Source organism: Oryzias melastigma, linkage group LG15 (assembly GCF_002922805.2).
Source record: "Oryzias melastigma strain HK-1 linkage group LG15, ASM292280v2, whole genome shotgun sequence".
NCBI lineage: Eukaryota > Metazoa > Chordata > Actinopteri > Beloniformes > Adrianichthyidae > Oryzias > Oryzias melastigma.
In genome coordinates, this window is record NC_050526.1 from 16,090,710 (window position 1) to 16,106,076 (window position 15,367).

General features: G+C 43.3%; 1 protein-coding gene and 1 long non-coding RNA gene across 2 annotated transcripts; one reads left to right on the forward strand and one right to left on the reverse strand.

Annotated features, from left to right (window-relative positions):
- Positions 1–10,146: 10,146 nt before the first annotated feature.
- Positions 10,147–10,990, reverse strand: LOC118599730. The gene is made up of 2 exons (XR_004949213.1): positions 10,719–10,990; positions 10,147–10,644 (listed from the first exon to the last, which is right to left on the reverse strand). It is a non-coding gene; the product is annotated as an uncharacterized LOC118599730 (long non-coding RNA).
- On the forward strand, positions 10,194–14,896 carry LOC112162081 (adipocyte plasma membrane associated protein). The gene is made up of 9 exons (XM_024297730.2): positions 10,194–10,515; positions 11,137–11,253; positions 11,827–11,942; positions 12,010–12,102; positions 12,737–12,853; positions 13,669–13,843; positions 13,916–14,050; positions 14,120–14,312; positions 14,384–14,896. The coding sequence occupies exons 1-9, from the start codon at positions 10,424–10,426 to the stop codon at positions 14,591–14,593; spliced, it is 1,248 nt and encodes a 415-aa protein (XP_024153498.1). The 5' UTR covers positions 10,194–10,423; the 3' UTR covers positions 14,594–14,896.
- The last annotated feature ends 471 nt before the right edge of the window (positions 14,897–15,367 follow it).

Below are 15,367 nucleotides of genomic sequence, written 5' to 3' on the forward strand. Positions count from 1 at the left end.
CCTTTTTGGAACCCAGTGGTACTTCCTATATGGAACACGGAAGGAGGGGGGGTTGCTCTGTCCAGTTATTTTATATACAGTCTATGGCTGGATAGGTACCCACTGAGTGTCCACTTAAGCCACTAGGGGCAAACACAGGTGGGGTCGCCTTAAAAACAGTGGACAAACCCACATTTTCTGCCCAATTTTAAACCATATGGGGGCCATTTGACCTAGCTGACTGGATATATAGGCTCTCTCTGTCTATATATAGAGAGAGAGAGAGAGATAGGCTCTCTCTATATATATAGGCTGATTTGAAGTTTAGCTAATATTTCAGCTACATGCTAACTGTTTTAGACAGCTTACAGCATTCTCAGTATTGCAGGTAGTACTATATACCTAGTTCATAATTATCTTAAAAAGTTAAGGTTTTAAATTTTTAAAAATGTAGTTTTAGAGTGCTCAATAAATGTTTATCCTTTTCGACCTAAGGTGTGTTTTGGATTTTGGCCTCTTGTGTGATTGACTTTGATACTCCTGCTTCACACTCTTTCCTGCTAGCTTACAGCCCCTCACAACTTCAAGCTTCAACTTCAACTTCAAATATTTAAGGCTATATCAGAAGTTTTAGACAGCTGCATGAAGCTAGATGCTTCTCTCTCCTGGTTTTACTTTACTTTAGACTTGACAAAAAATATAGAAACCGTAAAAGAACATAAAAAATATTTGATGTTTGCTTCTAAAAAGGATAATTGTGTTTTAGAAGGAACTAGTTGGTGTCGCGGAAGGACGGTGTCTACCTGCAGTTTCCAGGAGTTCCGTGTCGCTGCAGCTAGCATGTCTTCTCTCCTGCAGCCGCATGGATGGATGGGCGGTTCCTAAATCTTTCTCCAAATTTCTTTTTCATTTCAACAAAATATCCGCTCAGCGTTTCTGTTCCCAAATTCCCCGGAAATGCTTCCAGGAACTACTGTTTAGCCACGCGCGTGCTCTGAAATCAGACTCTTCGTGCTTTACCTGGACTGTACCACTGCCCCCCCCCCCCTTTTTTTCACATAATGGTACGTTCCTGGCTGTTTGCCAAGATGCTGCAGCTCCCCCGGCGGTAACGTCATTTGACGTCATCGTCTTTAAATATTCTTAGGGGATTATGTCATTTGACGTCACTGCTGTTGCATCAAAAAGTTCTTGAACTGGACTGAAATTTTCACTTTGACATCTTTTTCACAAAAGACCCAACAAGACAAACCGAGACCCAGAGACCCACAGAGGAACCTCAAGAGCTTCAAACACATCTGTTTACCAAATCAGATTTAGAGAAACATGAAACGAAACGGCAAATCTACAAAAATGGTCGCTTCTGAAACTAAACCTTCAGAGGTTCACAAAGTTCATAATCCTTCTGGTGAGGAAAAGCCAACAAGTGCTCCCATCAGACAGGACTTGTCCGCCCTAAAAGCAGAGCGGGACTCTCTTTTACAAAAGCTCTTTGAGAAAAACGAGTTTTTGACTCAACTAAAAGAGAGGAGACATGCCACTGAGGAGGGCTGTCTCTTGCACTGGGAGTTGCTGCAAGACATGCAACAAAAACTTGCAGAAGAACGGCAACTCAGGCAGAGACGCGAACTGGAGCTCCAGCGATGCAAACAGCTGGTAAAGGCAAAAGCCAAGAAAGTCAAGGAGGATCTGGAGGAACAAGCCAACCTCAAACAACATCTGACCACAACACTGAGACTGAAGAGCAAACTGGCGGGCAGACTTCAGACTCAGGTGGAGGAGCTTTCAGAGCAAGTCACAACTCTGAAAACATCTGTCCAACCCGTGGAGTCTGCTGACCAGGCAGAGGGTTTGCCTGACCCTGAACCGGAAAAATCAGAGGACGTCACAGAAGAAGTATCTCTGGAGACGACAGCTTCAGAACCAGAGTTGGGTTCTGAACAGCAATCACCTCCAGAGCCCTCCAAAAAGCGCAGGAAGCGCAAAAACAAGAAAACAAAGAAAATCCCGGAGCCGGAGGAACCGGAAACCCCCTGTGGACCAGTCAGCCCACCTCTGGCTGACCAGGAGGAACCGGAAACCCTCTGTGGACCAGTCAGCCCACCTCTGGCTGACCAGGAGGAACCGGAAACCCCCTCTGGACCAGTCAGCCCACCTCTGGCTGACCTGGAGGAACCAGAAACCCCCTGTGGACCAGTCAGCCCACCTCTGGCTGACCTGGAGGAACCAGAAACCCCCTGTGGACCAGTCAGCCCACCTCTGGCTGACCAAGAGACTCCAGATACCAGAGGCGTTGATCAAGTGCAAACTGAGGAAATGGACTCACCAGCGGTGGAATCATTTCCTGCAGAAGTCACAGAGTCCACAGAAAATGTCGTTGAGGAGGCAGCAGTCCAAACTTCAGATCAAGTGTTTGATTCTGAACCACAAGTGGCTGCAGAACCTTCCAGGAAGCGCAAGAGACCTCTGGAGATGGACACAACAGAATGTCCTCCCACTAAAAAACAGAGGATCTGCAAACCAGTCCTTGTAAGGACTCGTTTGGCCAAACGTAGAGCTCTCCTCAACACAAAAGTTGAGAAGAAGACAGACAAAGCTGCCCTAGGACTCCCATGGACCTTTTTGGATGAAACTGACCCCAAAATAGAAGTTCCACTTCCAGAAGCAGAGACAGATTCTGACCAAGATCCCCAAGAAGAAGAGTCAGTGACCAAAGACCTGAAAGAGCCATCTACCCTGGAGAAACCAAAAATCTCCCCGTGGAGAAGGTTTAAAAAAGCTCTGACTCCAGCAAGATGGCGCAAGCACAAGGCTGACACTCCTGCGGTCCTGGATCATCCATCAACCGATCCTGATGAGGCAGAAACGTCTATGGACCAGAAACAGGAAATGTCTATGGACCTAGACCTGGAAACCTCAGATATCGAAGATGAAATCTCTGATGACGAGGAAGAAATCTCTGATGATGAGATAGAAATCTCTGATGAAGAAGAAGGGTCAGATGATTCTGAAGAAGGGTCAGATGAAGAAGAATCATCAAATGACGAAGACGACGAGTCTTTGTCATCTGATGTTTCTGGTGGACAAAAGATCTCCCTGTGGAGGAGATTCAAAAAGGCGTTCACGCCAGCAGGCAGACGCCAGTATAAACACAGAGCAAGAAACTAAATTCTTGCTCAAAAACGGGTTTTCTCCTGGTGCTCAGGTTTGCCCTTAAAAAAATTGTCATGTCTTTGTGTTGTGTTTTGTTAAAAAAAAAAAAAAAAAAAAGTTTCATGTTTGTGGGTTTTCTCCTGGTGCTCAGGTTCACCCTTAAAAAAAGTTAGTCATTAATCAGTGTTGTGTTTGTAATTTTGTTAAAAAATCTGTTCAATGTTTGCCCTGAATGAATGAATGAATGAATTAATTAATTAATGTTGGCGGGGTTTCTCCTGGGCTCAGGTTTCCCCTAAAAAAGAATGAATGAATGAAAGAATTAAAAATATGAGTGAATGAAAAAAAAAAAAGAATGAATGTTTGTGTGAGTGTGTAATGCAACCACAAGGGGGCACATTCCAGTGCCCTCCTGTGCCGGTCCCAAGTCCGGTTAAATGCAGAGGGGTGTGTGAAAGCAAAATTGTTTTTGTCTGCAGTTTCTGTGTTTGCCCACATTGGCTTAAGTGTGGACTCAGTAAGTTAGCTTATTATGCTACCCAGCCACCCAGTGGACAACGTAGCGTGCTAACGAGCTCCGTTGTAGCGTGCTAGCAAGCTCCTCCATAGCATGCTAGCATGCTCCTCTTTAGCGAGCTCTGCTGTAGCAAGCTCCTCTATATTGAGCTATCGAGCTGTAATGAGCTGGCGTGCTCTGCTGTAGCAAGTAAGCAAGCTCCACTGTCCACCAGGTGGCTGGATAGCATAGCGAGCCTACCCACCAAGAATCCACTTAAGACAATTTGGGCAAACACAGGTGGGGTCACCATGGAGCCAAAATCCCAATGACATCTATAAAGAAGTAAACAGCTTTTACTCACTCACTCTGTTGGTGATAATTGAATTAATTTGTCATTTAGTTCTCCACGCCTGTTTGATGCAGTGTGATTCGTGTGTTGTTCCTCTTTCCCCATGAAAGCTTCCAGATTCCAGGTGGCTCGTCTGTGCTCCTGTTCTTTGCCGTGGACCTCGCCTCTGGCTTGTCTCGCGTCCCCACCTGTCCCCCAGTTCTATCTGGATGAACACGATTCAGATACCTAGTTGTAGAGTTAGATAAGCTAATTCTTCTTCAACAGTTCTGGTAAATCTCCTGTCCGTCTTGGGACCATCAATCCTTCATGTGGACTTCCCTGAGGTTCCTTATTTTTTCCCCTGGAATTCTGTGTTTTTGTTTCGGACAATTACCGGTTGAAACCTGTTGAGACATCTGTGTTGTATAATTGGGCCATATAAATATAGTTGAATTGAATAAACATTTTTATTCTGATACCTTTTTTTTACATTTTCTTGATAATCCTCTTTTTTTCACGATTTGTTTTCTGTAGTGACCAATGAGATCCCACAATGAAAGTAGGTGGAGCTTGGTGGCTCCGATGCCCAACGGTCAAAATGTTTGACAGATTCATCCGAGCGGTAGGGGTGTGGACTTCTGGCAAGAGCACTCCTGATTGGTGAGAGTGGTTGCCATAGAAATTGACTTGGACCAATATCAGCTTACTGACGATGTCCGGCTCCAACATGGTGGCAACCGCATTGCAAAAACATGACAACTGAATGGACTTCATTTGGTTGGAGCCAAAATTAAACCATTAAAATTAAACGTGACGTTACAGTCAATGCTTTAAACCCCTAAAGATCCATTTGGTCCAGTTTCTTATGGACCAGAACCCAGCGAGAGTCACAATGTTCCCCAAAAAAATCACTTTATTTCTGTTTTTGTGTTCATTAGATCATAAGCCCAACGTGTAGCTTTTAAACATTAAAATAATTCAATTATAACTGCTGTTTTTCTATAAATTTAAAAAATGTAATTTCTCTCACTTTTGACAGCAGTACATGTAATTTCCTTTCAAAATAAAATCCGTCATCATCCTGCTGCAGCAAATTTACTTGAGCTATAAATGTGAGAAAGTGAAGTCAAACGTTTTCTGTCAATACGGTGGACTGTAACCCTTTGTTCTGGACTATAAAATACAAACATGACAACATTAGTGTGGAATCCAAATGTGTAGTTTATATACTTTATATGCATATATATATAACTCAGTAGATTAAGCATTTTTTTATTATTATTTTGATAAGTTAGCGACACCAAAAATCTGTAAAGAAATGACATTTAATTTAATAAAACAAATGAACCAAAACTACAAACACAATATTGTTTTCCTTTAAAGCCGAAGAGCCACAATGGAGAGATAATGGAGTCACATGTGACTCTGTTATCCTAGACTAGCTCCGCCCCACTGGCGTGCGGCCTCGGTTAGCGCCTAGCAGCTGACAGAACTGGTCAGACCAGAGGAATCTGACTGTTTATCAAAAGCATCACAAGAGCTCACAGTGAGTGCTGAGTGTGGTGCTGACCCGGTGGGATTTCTGCCCAGAACCCTGAATGTCAAAGTGAAGAAATTCAACGAGTTGTGTGTTTTTTGTGTGGTTTATTGGTACTTATTCTGTGGTTCTAATGAGGTTCATCCATGAAACATCTGTGAAAAATTCACTTGAAAGACCACAACTTTTCCATGTATTTTAAAGTACGACTAATTTTCATCAAGATGTGTGAGAGGCTGTAAGCTAGCAGGAGAGTGTAGACAAAGGGATGATGGGAAATCAGGGGAGGCGTACTTCTGCACCAACAGTCAATTCGGAGATGAATTTCTAATGAACTCCTGCAGAAACTATTGGTGCGTTTCCATTAACGCTAAAATTTTGCACATTGGAATTCGATAATAAATTCTCCTGATGGAAACACCACCATTTCAAAAAAACTCACATTTTTCGAAATTCCTAGAATTTCAATAAAATTTTGCATAAATGTGTAATGAAAATACAGCTTATGTCCTAGAAAATGACAGTTTCTGTGGGAAAATTAATGTTTTTTTAATTCTAACATCCAACAAGACGACCCAGAACCACAGAGTCTGCCTGATGAGCTGCACATTTATGGTCTGTTTTCTCCGACCCGGTTAGCTCGTGGATCAGTGACGGAGGCTCGTTGGGTCGAACCGGTCCGGAGTGTGCTCCATCTCTCCATGTTTGTGACTTAACGTTGTGTTTTCTTGATTAAGTTCACTCAACAATCAGGCTTCTCTCTTCCAATCAGCTGTAATCGTCTTTAAATTAATTAAGGTTTCTGGTTGACCCCTCCCCCTCGTTTTCCTGGACACGCCCGCTCTCTTTGATCTTTCTCTGAAAGCAGCATCTGTTTGTTTGATTAATGAACTTCACTTTCTAACCCCCCAAATCAAATATCCTGGGGTTACCCTGCCGCGCTGCAGATGGTGATGCGTGTTTACTGAACTTCATTACATCAGATTAGGCCTCTTTGGTTTCATGAAGCTCTCGGATGTTCCACTTTCACCGACCCCCCCTCTGAGAGAGCGATGACTTAATCCTCCTTTCAGGACTGCCGTCCCTTCAGATGGACAGGCAGACAGGATGGAGGAAGTATCATGAATGGAGTCTTCCAGGGACTCGAGTGATGGAGTCGCGTTCATCTTCAGTCTGCTGAGGCTCACAGACACGAGATGTTTTCTTCTTCACTTTATTTCAGTTTCTAAATACAAAACAAGACCAAAAATAATGTTATTTCTAAAAAAAAAATACAAAAACGATATCCAAACAGAGTTAAACTCACTAATTATTAATAAAAAACAAAAGAAACTGATTTTATTGTGTTCTTTTTAACTTTATAAAGATATGGGTGTAATCGACTTAATCAAATGATTGATTAATATTCCTACATCCAAGATTGATCTGTTTGAGGCAAAATTGTGAATCAAATCGATTTTTAGCATTAAAAATGGGTTAGTCCAAATAGTCCAAAAAACTAGCAGAATGCCAATTTTTAAAACTTAAAAACTGTAAATTTTTAATATCATTCTGAATATTATTCCAGAATAAATCAACTTAAACCTTAAATAACCTTAAATATTTTACTGCCTTTAGGGTCTCATGGCTGCAGGAGCTGCTTTGGGCGAACGGATCACAGACGCAGCAGCAGCTCCTCCTGCTGGATAATCCTGTGAACAAAACTGTTCAGGAATTTTCAAGAACCACTGATTGCATAAATCTGCACATGATCCAGTGAGTGTCATGGAGTTTCTGGAGTCTGCTCTCCTACTTCTGGCTACACAAACTCACAGTCACACCGGAGGGACAATTTCCACCCATTTATCCATCTTCCAATCCTCTGTGGGATCATGAGGTTACTGGAGCCTATCCCAGCTGAAGACGACATAAACCCTGGAGAAAAGAACCAGCTGGGATTCAAACATGAGCCTTCACACTGTGAGGCAAACCACTGCACCACCATGCAGCCCGGCTGTGATTATAAAAATGGAGTATTCTGGTTCTTTAGGTTATTTATGTTTAGTTAAATGTTCTGAGTTATGATAAAAAAGAACAATTACCACCTTAGAAATGTTAAAGTTGGAAGGTTCTGAGCATGCTCAGTTGGTAAAGCTTTGTGAATCCGCCCAGAATAATAACATCGGATGAACATCTCCTCTGTATCTAGAGAACATTGGAGCTTCATGCAGAAATCCTCAGTTTGAGCTGATGTTCAGACTTTAAGCTGAAAAGATTCCTTAAACTATTTCATCAACGTAGAAATGTTTATGAGCAGAATACTGTAAAGAGGTTAAAAATCGTAGTAGGAAAAAAACAGGAAAACATTTATAATATTAGTTTGTTTCTGTTTCTATGAGGAAAACTGAAAGCAAATAGTTCATCCGTCATGTTTCAGTAATTTACACATAATATTTTTCTGCTTCTGTGATTTGGTAAGAAATTCTATCAAATAATTTTTCTGATCTATTTTAGGAACAAAAATACAAACGTTAAAAACAACTTCAAAATGTAAATGTTACAAATTATAATTATGAAAAAGGTTTTTTTGTTTTTCAGTCAAAAACATTAAACTTTAATTTCATTTTTACACATAAATTCAATATTTCAAGCCTTTATTTCTTGAATATGTATTATTATGGAATATAGATGATGAAACCTAAAGTCTAGTTTATCATTAGAATATCAGATAATTTCAGTAATTAGATTTAAATTCATCAATTTCAAGCTTCTGAAAAGTTTCATTTCTTATTTTTTTTAAATGTTCCTGTTTTTGCTTTTAATTTTAAAGTTCTTCAAGGTACAAGAAGGGATTTTCATTAATAACATTTGATTTGATTTCACACAGTTGTCTCATCTGCTGCTCAGCATTTTTCTCTCAGTGTTTTAGCTTCAGTGAAGAGTTGGTCACATTTGAAACCAGCAGGAATTCAGAGAAGTTCAGGACCATAGACGTCATCAGACCTTCATCTGGTGCCCCAGAGTCAACACGAAACACCACGAAGTCTCAGATTCATGCAGCAAAAATCTGGAACAATCCTCCTGATGCGACACAAACATTATTTCAGCTCATCTAAACAAAACCTCAGTTTAAAGTGGAGGTCTTTATTCTGTGTTTGAAAGCTGTTGTTAATATGTTGAGTTACATTGTTGGGCAAAATACTTTATAAATAAAGTTTTATTTTGAATAAAAAAATGTTTTTCTAGATCAGTGTGTCATTGTTTGAAAGCCTTTATTTGCTCTTTAATTCTTGTTTTTAGTTATTTATCTTTCTAACAATTTATATAGTAAAGATTCAGACTACAGTGATTCTCCTGATTCTTTCAATATATTTTTCAACACATAAAAACACGATCACACTTTCAGTGATTTAATCAATCTTGGTATCAAAATGTTCAGTTTGTTCAGGACATTTACTGCTTTTGTTTTTGGTATTTATGAACTTTATAATTTTTGACATGTTGAGCAAAGTATTCCCCATAGTAAATGAATGAGGAAGTCTTCAAATGTCATACTTTTAAGTAGATTATCAACAAACCTTTAAATATATTCAGGGGGTGTGTCTTAATATTTTATAGTATTTTCAAAAATATGGGAGTTTACCTAAAATTTTAGCAAAACGCTAACGTTTTTGGCTAATTTGTTGTCTACTGGGATTTTAGGCTAATTTAGAGGTTAGCTTCTATTTTAGCAAAAGGCTAACGTTATTGGCTAATTTAGTTTACTGAGGAATTTTAGATATTTTAGAGTTTAGCTAGTATTTAAGCAATGTCCTAATATTTTTTTCTGTTTGTTATCTACTGGTTTTTTATGCTAATTTAGAGTTTATCTTCTGTTTTAGCAACAGGCTAACGTTATTGGCTAATTTAGTTTACTGAGGAATTTTAGGAAATGTAAAGTTTAGCTAGTGTGCTAGCTTTTTTACTAATTTGTTACCTACTGAGGTTTTTTATGCTAATTTGGAGTTTAGCTTCTATTATAGTGACATGCTAACGTTTTTGTCTAATTTCTTATCTACTGGGTATTTTTTAGGCTAATTGAGAGTTTCGCTTCTATTTTACCAACATGCAAACATTTTTTACTTATTTAGTTTACTGAAGGAATTTAGGCTATTTTGGAATTTAGTTAGAGTTTAAGCGATAAGTTAGCTTTTTGGCTAATTTGGCATCTAAGGTTTTTGAGCTAATTGGACCCATATTAAAGCAACACACTAAATATTTTTTGTAAACTTGGCATGTATTAGGGATTTATAAGCAAATCTACCACAAATTTTTCAGAAATTTAGGCCAGCTTCAGCGCTCTTTCATAGCTCTTTAATGAAATTTTCAGTCTTTTAGCAAATTTAACATTATGCAAATAGCTTTTGCACTTTCAGCAACTGTCTTGAGCAATTAAAGTAAATTGCGTCGTCATTTTCAGCAAAAAGCTTCAGCATCTTCAACAACTACTTTCAGTAAATAGCACTCTCATTAGCATTACCACAGGTAATGCAACTTTTCTGATTTTTATTGATATTTCATTTAAAAAACATTTGTTTTATTTCTGTAATGCTAAAATAAACTTGTATTGGTGGTTTCTAAATCTTTTCAATACTTGTACTGAATTTATTTTACATGCTATTTTTTTTATTTTTTTTATTTATTCAGTGTGGGGATCTGCCCCCCGTGTTCCCCGGTAGCTCCGCCCCTGAACGCTCGCTCTGTTTCTGAGCAGTGCTGCACTGCGCAGCCGCAGTTCTGCTCCGCGCCTCCAGGGGGCGACAAGCCACCGCGACCACCACAGAGGAGAGGAAGAGGAGGAGAAGATGGGGGCTGGAGGTCCTTCGTCTGACAGGATCTGAACCTATACGCGCACGCGCCAGCCAGCGGACACACCAGAACCGGGCCCGGTGTCTGTGCTGGAAGCATGAACGAGTCGGGGGGGCTGCGCCTCCGGAGGCTGCCGCGGCCGCAGGTCATCACCGACGAGCTTCCGGAGCGGCGCCTCAAAAGCTCCGGGTAAGGTCCGCTCAGAGCCCGGTCAGGCTGGTACCGACCGGCCCGGGATCGGGAGGTCGCATCCCGGTCAGCAGGGGTCAGGTCAGGTCATTGTTGTGGTCACGTGGTCTTGGAGAGCTCTGCAGAAATCTGCTGAGCGGTTAGTGGGATTCTGGTTGTAGAAACCAGGATCAGAGCAGGTTTAGGAGGAAACCGGACCTCACCTGGTTACCTGAGAGCAGGTGAGGAGAAACATGAAGATCCAGGTGATCCAGGAGCTGAGGTGACCTCTGACCTCCATGCAGCAGTGTCGTGCTTGCTTCATACATAGTCCTGGTTGCAGCAGCTTCCTGGGCGTTGGTTCCTCAAACGTCAGTGCTGGTGAGCATGGCCGCGTGGACATGTCCCTTCAGGTGCAGACAGGTGCTCCTCTGGGCTCCAGAAACTTTGCATGTTTATAGTGAGCAAAACTGGACCAGAAACCAAATCTGGGAGGTGAAACTGGATCCAGATCCATGAAATCCAAACGTTTGTGTGGAAGCTGTGTCAGTCCAGTAGAATCATGTAAACCTGGATTGGTTCTGGTTCACCAGTGTTGCGGATCAGGAGGGGCGGAGCTCTGACTGATGTGTGTTTCTGCAGCACCTACAGTGGGCGGGTCTTCCAGGTGACCCTGCTGTCTCTGGGCGGCTTCATTCTTCTTCCTCTGCTGGTCGTCGTCTTCATCCTGGAGTCTCCCATCAACCCCGAAGCCTTCAGGTGAGTCCACTTCACTCGTGTCTGTCAGAACCCCTCCAGAACCTTACTGGTTTCTGGGATCAGTCAGAACCCGACCTGCAGTTTTTGAGGAGATGAATCGGCTTTTTCCAGGTCAGGGTTGTTCGGATTAGCTAAATGCCAAATTAGCCTAAACAGCCTAAAAAACTGAAAAAAGATGAATTTAGCCAAAACAGCTAGCACCAAGCTAAAGTGTTGTTTTACTCCCCATAAAATATATTTTGTCAAAATTCTACAAGTTTGAAATAAGTGTAAGATAACATTGAACCATTAATAACAAGAAAAATAAAACGACCCAGAGGGACGGATGTAGTTTAAGATTCTCAGCTCTTGATATAAAATTAAGGGAAACATTTAGTGGAAAGTTAAGGGATAAATTAAGGGGAAATCAGTAGGATCATAATATTTAAGTTCCTTTTAATCCTTTAAGTTGTATCAGAAATATCAGTTAAAAAAATGTTCTTAAAGTTTTTATGTCTTTCATTTATTCATATTACTTAAAAAAGAAAAGTATTATATTCTGCTGCCTCCTGCTGGCTGTTTGTGTCACTGCAGTCTGAGAGAACCGCCGCTCATGAAGGGCTGCTGGGAGCCCAACCTGAAGCTCCGAGAGTCCCAGAGGCTTTTCGAGGACCAGATCCTCGGACCAGAGTCCATCACCAACATCGGGGGTCAGTGAGTCCTCCCCTCGCCCTCCTCATCCTCATTCGCTGAGTGAAGAGCGTCTTCTGTCTGCAGATGTCCTCTACACCGGAACAGCTGACGGGCAGATACTGAAGCTGGTCGGTCGGAGGATCCTGACCGTCACGCGGCTCGGAAAACCTCCATGTGGTGAGAAGGAAGGCCTGAATCACACTCTCGTTTTTGTCTCGTCTCCATAGCAACCAGAGACAGGAGCCTGCCACCAAGCCCCTCCCACTGCCCCACTTCAGCTCTGATTGGTTAATCAGTCGTGCATGAGAGGTCACAGTGTGTTTTAGGTCAGGCCCCAGGTGGCGTGGGGGTGTGCACGTGAGGCCAGCATGCGTGCACGTCACATGACACGAAAAGAAACCTGCGAACAAACAGGAACGCAAAGTGAAGATCCAGAATTCTGGTTTCAGTCTGGATAAATTCTCCGTGGCTGCAGCTTACATTCTACTTTAGGTACCAAACTGCTGCCGTTTCCTCACGACTTCAGCAAAACAACTTTCCATCTTCAGTTTAAATTTCCAGGGTTTTTAGAGGAATTCCAGAAAGTCCAGAATATCCGTGTTGGCGAGGACGCCCAGACGCCGTTTCCTGTTCAGGTCCGGCTGAACTTCCAGTCTGGAGTTTCTCTTCTCATTAGTGCTCAGTAAGACTCGATCAACCTTCAGCTGTGAGGACATAGGATGCGCCTGATGAAGATCGGCGGCGGTTCTGGAGCTCGCCACGCTCTGATTGGTTGATCCTGAAAGCTAGTTTCTGTTTTTTGTGCCCTCAGGCTCCGGAGAGGACGAACCGGTCTGTGGAAGACCTCTGGGGATCCGAGTGGGACCAAACGGGACTCTGTTTGTGGCTGACGCGTACCTGGGCCTGTTTGAGGTCAACCCCAACACAGGTGAGTTCACGGTGGCCACACCCCCTCACCTTCACAGGGATAAGGCTGGGATCGGCAATCATTTCCAGAATCCTTTGGATCGATTCTTTTGATCCACTCAATTAACTTTGATTCAGTTCAATGTTGAGTTTACACATTTAGACACATTTGTTTAGATGTTTCAGCATCTTCAGCGGTCAAATTCAGTTTAAAGCATTCGCACTAGCATCATCACAGGTAATGCTATATACTGTATCTAGTTCATAATTATGTTAAAAAGTTACAGTTTTAAAGTTTTAATAATGTCATTTTACAGTGTTTAATAAATATTTATCCTGTTCGGCCCGCGACCTAAAGTGTGTTTTGGGTTTTAGCCCGTAGTGTGATTGAGTTTGATCCTCCTGATATATAATAATAACATAAAACCATACAGAGTTACATGGATCCTGAGACTGAGAAGCAATTGTTCTGCTTCTCCAGGGGGGTGTTTCAGTTTGGCCCCTAGGTGGCGATCTCACTCTAGCAGTACACTTATCTCCAGAAGAAGAAGAAATAATGAGCAAAAAATTATGTTTGGACCACAAATGGTTACTTTAAAACTATTTCCTTAAAAGAGTTCATTTGAAGATGTTCATTTAGTCAGAATGTATGTTCAGGTCGACTGATCGTTAGCATTAGCGTCCTATGAGGAATTCCATTACATGTTAGCTAGCAGACTTTAGCATTCTGCATTAGATCAATCTCTACTTTTATGGATTAATTATTGATCTATTCAGCTTAGATTATCAACTCAGATCTAGTCTGGAACCACGGCAACAGTAGTTCTGCTCCTGCAGGGGAGAAGACCCGCCTGGTGGCCGGCGGCGAGGTGGTCGGCGGCAGGAAGCTGTCGTTCATCAACGACGTGACGGTGACGCGCGACGGGAAGAAGGTGTACTTCACAGACTCCAGCAGCAGGTGGCAGCGCAGGAACTACATGCAGCTCATCATGGAGGCCACGGCTGACGGCCGGTAGGATTCCGCTGCAAAGTTCTGCTGAATCCTGGAGAGAACCGGTGTGAGACTTTCTTTTCTGCCTTGCAGAGTTCTGGAGTTCGATACCGAAACCAAAGAGCTGACCGTCATCATGGACAACCTGCGCTTCCCGAACGGCATCCACCTGCTGCCGGACGAGGAGTCGGTTCTGGTGGCGGAGACCACCATGGCCCGGATCCGCAGGTGAGCCCTCCCGGTTCTCCGACAGCCCGGTTTGACCCGTCAGTGACCCGGACTCTGCTTCTGCCGCAGGGTGCACGTGGCCGGTCTGAACAAAGGCGGCATGGACACCTTCATGGAGAACCTGCCCGGTTTCCCCGACAACATCCGGCCCAGCTCCTCGGGGGGGTACTGGGTGGCCATGTCGGCCGTCAGGGCCAACCCGGGCTTCTCCATGCTGGACTTCCTGTCCCAGCGGCCCTGGATCAAGAAGCTGCTCTTCAAGGTGAGACGAGTCCGGACGTACCGGAGCCAGAACCCGGCAGGTTCCTGTTAAATCCGTGCGTTTCCCCGCAGCTCTTCAGCCAGGACGTTCTGGTGAAGTTCGTCCCTCGCTACAGTTTGGTGGCGGAGCTCCATGACGGCGGCGTGTGCACGCGCAGCTTCCACGACCCCAACGGCCTGGTGGTGGCGTACGTCAGCGAGGTCCATGAGCACGCCGGCAGCCTGTACCTGGGCTCCTTCCGCTCGCCGTACATCGCCAGACTCGACCTGGGGGCGGCGTGAGACGTCGGCGCCCGAGCGGCGCCCGAGCGGCGCTCAACAAACTAACAAACTGTCTTTTAAAGTCGCTGATCACTGTTCCGGGGCGCGTCCGGTCTCCGTGGTAACCCTGCTGACTGCAACATTTGATTGAAATAATTTTATGTTTTAAGAAGCCGTTCTGCCCTCTAGTGGTCGTCACTGCAGCTGCAGGGCTCGCCGCCTGAAGAGGGTCAGCCGCTCCTGCAGCGCTTTGACCTTTGACCTGCATGAGAAGATTGACTGAACTGTGACTGATTTTAAATAAAGGTTTGAGAAACAGAGAAACGGATTCTGAATTATTTCGGTGGAGCTGATCCTGCAGCAGCTGCAGGTGTCTGTGCATGTTTGCATTGGGTGTGACGGTCGACCTCTGAAAGATCGCAGGTTCGATTCCCGCCCTCTCATGTACCGACGTGCCCTTGAGCAAGACTCTGAACGCCACGATTCTCCTGGGGGTTACAGAGGAGCGACAGCAGAGTGTGCATGTGTTAAAGCGCTGTAAGCAAGCATTCTGAAGTGGGATGGGTTTGCTCCGCCCACTTCAACGGGGTTGTGTCTAATTCAGGAGTCAAAACCTTTCACAGTAAAAGAGCCGTTTGTGCTCATTTTGTACAGATCAAAACCTACGAGGAGCCGCTGAGTCAAACTTTAAGAAGTTTGGATTTGCATTCATGACCTTTTGTTTCAATGAATACGAATTATGTTTATTTTTTGGCACAAACAAAGACTAAAATATAAAAAGAACCTAACATCTTT